The sequence below is a fragment of the Akebia trifoliata genome, chromosome 3 (assembly GCF_017979445.1).
Source record: "Akebia trifoliata isolate Shusen 1 chromosome 3, ASM1797944v1, whole genome shotgun sequence".
Classification (NCBI taxonomy): domain Eukaryota; kingdom Viridiplantae; phylum Streptophyta; class Magnoliopsida; order Ranunculales; family Lardizabalaceae; genus Akebia; species Akebia trifoliata.
In genome coordinates, this window is record NC_141377.1 from 59292550 (window position 1) to 59300549 (window position 8000).

At 35.1% G+C, this 8000-nt stretch overlaps 1 protein-coding gene across 1 annotated transcript; it reads left to right on the plus strand.

The window, feature by feature from the left end:
* The first annotated feature begins 3171 nt into the window (after positions 1-3171).
* LOC147408454 (actin-7) lies at positions 3172-7538 on the plus strand. The gene is made up of 5 exons (XM_086437479.1): positions 3172-3439; positions 5623-5692; positions 5785-6178; positions 6273-6886; positions 7210-7538. The coding sequence occupies exons 2-5, from the start codon at positions 5633-5635 to the stop codon at positions 7273-7275; spliced, it is 1134 nt and encodes a 377-aa protein (XP_086293605.1). The 5' UTR covers positions 3172-3439; positions 5623-5632; the 3' UTR covers positions 7276-7538.
* The last annotated feature ends 462 nt before the right edge of the window (positions 7539-8000 follow it).

Here is an 8000-nt window from a genome sequence, read left to right on the forward strand (position 1 = left end):
TTATTTTGACAAGAAGTCACTCCAAAACATTTGTATTACAAAATCAACTAAACACTATAAATGATTTCGTAGAAGATTTTTTAGTAGCTTCCAAACAATAGTACATCTTCAATTGTAAAATATTTGCATGTGCAAAGATTTATTACCTTCCAAATGGGGCCTAAGTAATATAATTCCTCAAGACAACATTCTTGTAGAGGTAAGATCTCATGATACCTCGATCAACTCTTCTCTACTAAACTAAAGTAGTTCCCCTGTCTATTTTGTAAGTACCAGTGTGGTATCTGTCAATAATCCTTCGATGTTCAAGTTACAGTTGTAGAAAAAATTCTAGTCAAGAAGTAGAAAATTTTAGTCATTTTTTCCTTTGTTGATTCCTTTATTTATAAATCATTCTTTCGAATTTGGATTTTCCTTTAATCAAAATTCGATTATGGTGAATCCCCTGATTCCAAGAATCCTAAAAGGAATATAAATCTTTGAGATTGAGTCCAAGATCCTTGGGAGATCTCTTCCGAGATATCAAGACTCAATATGACGTATTCCAAAATTATATAGATTTTTAGATCAAGCCTACCTTGCTAAGCAAATCAGGTTTTTATCTACGTTGTCCTGTCCTACTAGTCAGACTAGACACCACTACTTTGATCTATCCTACTGATGAACAAATTGAGATTTACTGATTTACTCAAGATACCACTTAATCGGTTCTAACATTTATATAGTTTAGATATCCTTTACAATTCTCATCCCCCTAATATCTAAAATGTAAATAACTTTAGATAATATAAAAGAAACACAAAAAAGGGCATTTGGAGAATCCATTAAAACTATACCAATGACAATGGTTGCGGCACAAGTTGCTAAAAGAAGAAATTCCCCCATTTCGTTGGAGATGAAGTGAGGGGTCATTTGACAACCACCATCTTAGGCATGAATGATGCTTAATAGAATTATTCTGGACCCACACATTCACTAACCAATCTTCCTCCATCTTTTTTTTTATAATTTTTTTTTTCTAATATTAAATTTCAAGGGTGCCCTGTGGCATTCACTTCTGTACCGCACTAGACATTATTACAACACCACACTTGGGATGCCACATGGCTACATGTGACAATTAGTCACTTTTGTGATTTTGTCACCCAACATGTTCCCAGCTTCAGCCCCATCATCCATATCACATGCTATATCTTAAACCTCTTTAATATTGGTTGCTGGAGAATTTAAAGAGACTTCTTCACCACTATAGTACGTTTTAAACCAAAGATGAGTTGGTGCTTCATTGATACAGAGCGTCTAAGTGAGGGGTCACTTTTAATATTTATTGTGTTCTTTTAACATAAACATTGGATGCCTCTGAGCATGGATCAGTATTTTTTATTTTTTCTTTACTTTTTTCGAGAATCAATAGAAGCAACATTGGACCACTGAAGTGTACGTTGTAGGAAATCTGAATTCATCTAGTGGCAGCTTGGATCCTATACTGCAGGAGTTGGATGATGTAACAAACTTCTGCATCTCCATCGTCCACATGATTCTTTTGGGCCCATTAGCCCATTGCACTTTATTTGGTAATTTATAAACCACTAAGATCAATCTGATTATAGCCTTTGGATGTACACATTTGTCATCTAAATATCACATCGTTGCACACATTATTAATGTCGATGTGGTATATAGAACCTTAGATGCTTTTCATTGAGATACATGTGAAACAATGTGAATTTTAATGTCATTCTTCTACAACTCTTTGTTATCATGGGCACGAAGGACTTGCATTCAATGATTCTGTTGCTATGTTGCCAGAGGCCAAAAAAATAAAAATAAAAATAAATAAAAAACAGTTGAATTGGCAATATTTATTAAGATGTATATAATAGCTAGCATCTAGGATATGTCAAAGAGAGAAATACGAGAATCAAGGAAACCATATAAAAGTGGTCCCACGTTCATTAAAATGCATAATAGCTAGTTAGAACTAATCAATCCCCTGATTTTACTGATTATTTATGTGTATCCATCCACTAGTATCAAGTTTCTATTTCAACGCTTGATTCTAACTTTAGGTGTAATATAGAGTCTGAGTTAACAACATAAATAAAAATCTCTCACAATAGATAGAACTGGGAATCCCAATTTTTTTTTTACCCTTGCATTTATATTTTAATTTGAGATACCCTTGTATTTTCAGCTAATGACATGCCCATGGTCTCAAGCCCTCACCTCCCTCCAATTTTTTGAAGATGACATTGAGCTTTTTCTTATGGATTAATTGAAAATGATTTAAATATCATTTTCTTTAATCTTCAAACAAGAATCTTTGAATTTTCTCTTTAAAATCATTTAATTTCAAGTTTTTCAACCTTACCATTAATTATAGTTTTTCATTCTTATTAGAAGAAAATCCTCTAGAAACACATCTTAAACAAAAGAAAGGTTGATTACGATGACACTATCATGTGTAACCAAGGATCTGTAACGTAATGACCAAAGTAATGCACATGTTGATAAAAATGTAAAAAAGGACATGAATTAACATAATGGTATGTTTATAAGTATTTGCATTTACAAATGAGGTGGATTTAAGTAGAATTGGAAGGAGGAGTGAAAATACTTCTATCGAACCCAATATGATTTTAATGATGATAATATTCTTGGCTTGTAAAACACATATAAGGCCTCATCAAATCTTTCTCTTTGTCAAATATTTAAGATATTTTATTATAAAGAGTTGGGTGATTGCCCAACTACATGCCTTCTTAGTCTTTGGATCCATTGACTCAATTCTGTCTTTCCTTTGATGGTTATACACACCAAAATCTTAAACTTGATTGAAATCATGTGTCTATCGATAATTATTATTATGTTTTTTATTAAAAAAATTTGGGTGGAAGGAACTAATTATATTTTTGATAATTTGATTTACAAATGAGTGAATTTCATGTCATTAAGTCCTTGAATCAATAATAGATCTTCCTACTATACGTAATTTATTAATTGATGGTAAAGAAAGACAGAAAAAAAAAATGGTAATTACATCTGAAAGTGAAAACGTCCGTCCATTTCACCGTCAAAGCTGCCGTCCATCTATCTGCTTTTAGTGTCAGGCAGGCCGCCCCACACTCACTTTTTTCCTTCCCATGGAAGGAAGGGAGGAAGAAAAAGAAAGAAAGAAAAGAAATGATTCCTCCTTACCTCTCACTTTCTCGAAAAGAATCCCATTTCTATCGAATTTCAATTTCATTAGCATTTCATTTCATCAACATTTCATTTGTGGATGATGGGCTTTCGTATAATATAAGCCGAAGATTCACCCCTCCATTTCTCCTCTCTCTCTCTCTCTCTAAGCTTCTCTATTGCGTTTTCTCTTCTTCTATTCGAAGCAAAGGAGAAAGGGCAGCTCTGCGATTTTTTCTCATCTTCCATTAAGGAAAAGGTGAGCGTTTTCAAATCTTCTTCTTCGATTCTTTTCTTTCTCCACTCATCTCTTATGATTCTTTTCGACATTTGATTCTATATCTTTTAATCGATCTAGCTTATTCTACTTGATTCCATCTTGTTTTTCTTTAGATTATTTTATTTCTTCGATAGATTTTGATTTGATTCGCTTCATGGAGTTAATGTTATTTTGAAATCAGATCTAAGGTTCAGATCTTATATATATACTTACTTTAATCCCTTTTAGTGATAGTTTTAATAAGAGGATCGGTTTGAATTCATTGATAGTTGTGTTGTTTAATCGGTCTTGTTGATCTATTGTGATCAGTTAGATCTACTGTTCTTCTGGTGCAGAGTTAGATCTCTAGAAATGAGATTTCCTTATGATCTTAGCGGATTTTCGTTTAATTTTCAATGTAGATCGATTATTGCATGTTTCAGATCATTTACAGTGTTGATCATATCATTCTATGGGTACATGTATCGTCCTTGAAATTAAGGACGAGATCCCTTTTTTATCATTTAAAGCAAGTTATTCTGATGTTTGGTTTTTGGTAGAATAACAGATTTCTGAATCAATGCTGGACGTGGTTACTTGAATGACTTCTTGTTATAAAATTGAGATACCTAATTTGTTACACTATGAAATTAATTGAAAAGTGGAGAACAAAAGTACACAGCAGTAAAGTTAACCAATAAAAAATGGAATTTCAAGCCTCCTTCCTTGTTATTGCCTTGGTGATTTGTTGTTTTCATTTAATAATTTTCATGCAAGAGTTTACTTCATAGTCGGTTAGTTCAATGACTGTTGTTGACCATTGTTTGCACAAACCCAATAATCCAGTGAATTTCATATTTGTAGAACTTGTACACTTGCATGGGAGAATCTAATTTTTTTATATAATCTGGGTACCCCAGCATGCTTGCTGGAAATTGGAAGTAGAGCTCCTTGATCAGTAGTCTTAAATCTCCAATAAAGTAAATTTGAAGTGTAACTAGTTGGCAATAATTTAACTAGTGTCAGACCTGGGCTCTGTGATTGTATTTTAAAGTTCATGGGAAGGGGTGTGCAGACTCAATTTTGAATTCTGTTACAATCTTTCTCGGGGCACTATTTGAGGCATAGTTAGCCTTTTGAATTCCTTTGTAAAGTATTTATTGCTATTTCCAAACTGATCAACTCTCCTGCTTTGCATTCATACTGCATTATGAAATTTTGAAACCGGTTCTTGGAAAGTGGTATAGATCATAATCAAGGTTTAAAATGTCATGACAAAGGAATGTTTCAGTCAATGTAAAAAAACATTCCCAAAATATTCAGTGGTCCACGGTCAATGTCTTGTATTGGTCTCAGCCAATACGGGTATGTATAGGTCAATACATTTTGAATATTCTGATATTTTGAACCATGATCATAGTTCTACTTTAGTAACCATGACTGGTAGAGTTGGACCTATGATCTTTCTATAAGGCTCTTACTCTCGTAGTAAATTAGAATACAGAAAGGGAGGACACAGCCACATGGAAGCATCTAGTTGTTAGTATGAATGTTGAATCTAAATTTGTGGTGAATTCCTGGTAGGATTTTAGATATTCATCTGCTCCTAATTGAATTTTTATGTCTGTTTCCTGTTTGTTTGGAACCAATAACAGTGCGATGTGACCCTCACAATTATGCCTATCTTTTTATATTATGGATATCAACATAGAAAGTTCAATTCTATTCTGTTTGGCATTATAATTGGTGTTCTATATGATTATTTGTACGGAAGGGTAATTTTTGTCTGTGTAGCGCACTGCAAAATAGCTTAAAACTTGGTGTTCCTTTCTCAAAAGAAGGTGCATTATCTAATAGAGGAAAGGTATATTCTAGAAGTATATCACTGTTCTTTACAACAACTGTATAGAGCCAATATCATGTGAGCTTAAAAGCGGCAAACCTCTCTGACGCATAATTTTAGCCACTTCTCCAAAATTCTGTACGTCAAATATGTATCACAATGTATTTTATCTAAATAAAACGTAGTATTTCGAATTTCTCTAATTGTACTTAGTTATTTTTGCTAATGTGCAGTTCTTTGCAATTTTATGTTGTTGCGGTGTTTTTTTTGTTTCCCCTAGTTACAACTAAAGTAGCATGAGACCTCTTATGATTCTGAAATTGTATGGTTGCCATTACAGACTGTAAATTATGGCGGATAGTGAGGAAATTCAGCCTCTCGTCTGTGACAATGGAACTGGAATGGTTAAGGTATGAGTGTTTTTTCCAACAATGTTTCTCGTCTAGCTGCATATTTTGGCATTCCATCAATAATTTTGTATGCTTCTGCTTCTCCTCGACAGGCTGGTTTTGCTGGAGATGATGCTCCAAGGGCTGTATTCCCTAGTATTGTCGGTCGGCCCAGGCACACAGGTGTTATGGTGGGAATGGGGCAGAAAGATGCGTATGTTGGTGATGAGGCCCAGTCAAAGAGAGGTATTCTTACGTTGAAATACCCCATTGAGCACGGGATTGTGAGCAACTGGGATGACATGGAGAAGATATGGCATCATACCTTCTACAATGAACTTCGTGTTGCTCCGGAAGAACATCCTGTTTTGCTGACTGAAGCCCCTCTCAACCCCAAAGCCAACAGGGAGAAGATGACACAGATCATGTTTGAAACTTTCAATGTCCCTGCCATGTACGTTGCCATTCAAGCCGTACTCTCCCTCTATGCTAGTGGTCGTACCACAGGTTGTTAGAAAGAACTATGTGTGAATTATAATATAGATAGCACTCCCAAACGTATCTGACATTATAATATTTATCTATCTTTATTCTTCCTCAGGTATTGTGCTGGACTCTGGTGATGGTGTTAGCCACACTGTGCCCATCTACGAAGGTTATGCACTACCCCATGCCATCCTCCGGCTTGACCTTGCAGGACGGGATCTGACAGATTCGTTGATGAAGATCCTGACTGAAAGAGGGTATTCATTCACCACAACTGCTGAACGGGAAATTGTCCGTGACGTGAAGGAGAAGCTTGCCTTTGTGGCTCTCGACTATGAGCAGGAACTCGAGACTGCGAAGAGCAGCTCATCTATTGAGAAGAGTTATGAGCTTCCAGATGGTCAGCTTATTACGATTGGAGCAGAGAGATTCAGATGCCCTGAGGTGCTCTTCCAACCTTCACTCATCGGGATGGAAGCTGCTGGAATTCATGAGACCACGTATAATTCGATCATGAAGTGTGATGTTGATATCAGAAAGGATTTGTATGGGAACATTGTGCTCAGTGGTGGGTCTACTATGTTCCCAGGAATTGCTGATCGTATGAGCAAGGAAATCACAGCTCTTGCCCCAAGCAGCATGAAGATCAAGGTCGTGGCACCTCCTGAGAGGAAGTACAGTGTCTGGATTGGAGGGTCCATCTTGGCCTCCCTAAGCACATTCCAGCAGGTAATAATGAATCTCAATAACATGATATTGTTATCTATTTATTTGCACCACAATGTAGGTACTAGTGAAATTGAAAAAAAAAAAATCTACTATCTATTTAATGGTTAGTAGATTCATAAATGCACAGTCAAAATGTCTATGGAAGGACATCATGCCCTAGCAAATCTTTTCCTGGGGCAGTAATATTTTGGGCTTTGGGTGGGGCATATATATAGCCTATGTGTTACTTTAGTCATGGTGTTAATTTTCAGTTTTCTTCTTGCTCTCAAATAAAGCTGTTTTTAATACTTGAGAGATGTGTGTGTTTTTTTTTTTTTTGGCAGATGTGGATATCCAAGGGGGAGTACGATGAGTCTGGGCCGTCGATTGTCCACAGGAAGTGCTTCTAAGATTGGATGGTTTTTTGAGTTCTTGATTGTCTGTGCTTTTTTATATTTTGTTATGGTCTCAGATTGTCTGGTTGAGGAATGGTCTGGTCTGATTGTGTTATTTTGCTTGAATTCTTTTTTTTTTTAATTTTCAAATCTTGGTCTCTATAAATATTTCAAAATAATACTAGGTGGTATGTGTACGTATATTTAGGTTGAATTTCTAGTTCAGTGCTTTGTTATTCCACTTTGGGAATTTAGATGATGGTGATTGTACTTGATCAGCTTCACTGATTTCTTTTCCTTTTATTTTTAATTATTATTTTTATAACTACTAAAGTCGAATCTGGTGCTTTAGAAAACTGGCAATGGACTCTGGTGGGTGTGAACAATTGGTGGGAAATTTGTTTTTCCCTTAATCTATTTTAAGTTACCATATAAACAATATTGTGGGCAATTATAACAGGCCTTTTTTTTCCCAATTATAATGTGATGAATCTCTATGTTTGAGATGTGTCAAGGTGGACCAGATTGATATTAGCTTTCTTCTAAGCGTGTTGTTTTTGCAAGATTCTAAGGGTTTGTTGGGTTTTTATTTTTATTTTTTTTATGACAGGATTATAATCACAATTATTTTATCGGTATTAGAAAATGTTTTACATTAGGGGCTGGTTGTTTATCTGATTCTGATTTTCAGGATTGTTAATGCCAGAAATAGTTGTGGTGGAAGTATTTTTGAAGTTTTT

What these genes read in the sequence shown, in the direction of transcription:
- LOC147408454 (XM_086437479.1), top strand. Translation starts at nt 5,633, where the DNA reads ATGGCGGATAGTGAGGAAATTCAGCCTCTCGTCTGTGACAATGGAACT. An exon ending in TGCTAGTGGTCGTACCACAG is followed by an intron (nt 6,179 to 6,272) that starts GTTGTTAGAAAG and finishes ATTCTTCCTCAG; the next exon opens with GTATTGTGCTGGACTCTGGT. An exon ending in CCCTAAGCACATTCCAGCAG is followed by an intron (nt 6,887 to 7,209) that starts GTAATAATGAAT and finishes TTTTTTTGGCAG; the next exon opens with ATGTGGATATCCAAGGGGGA.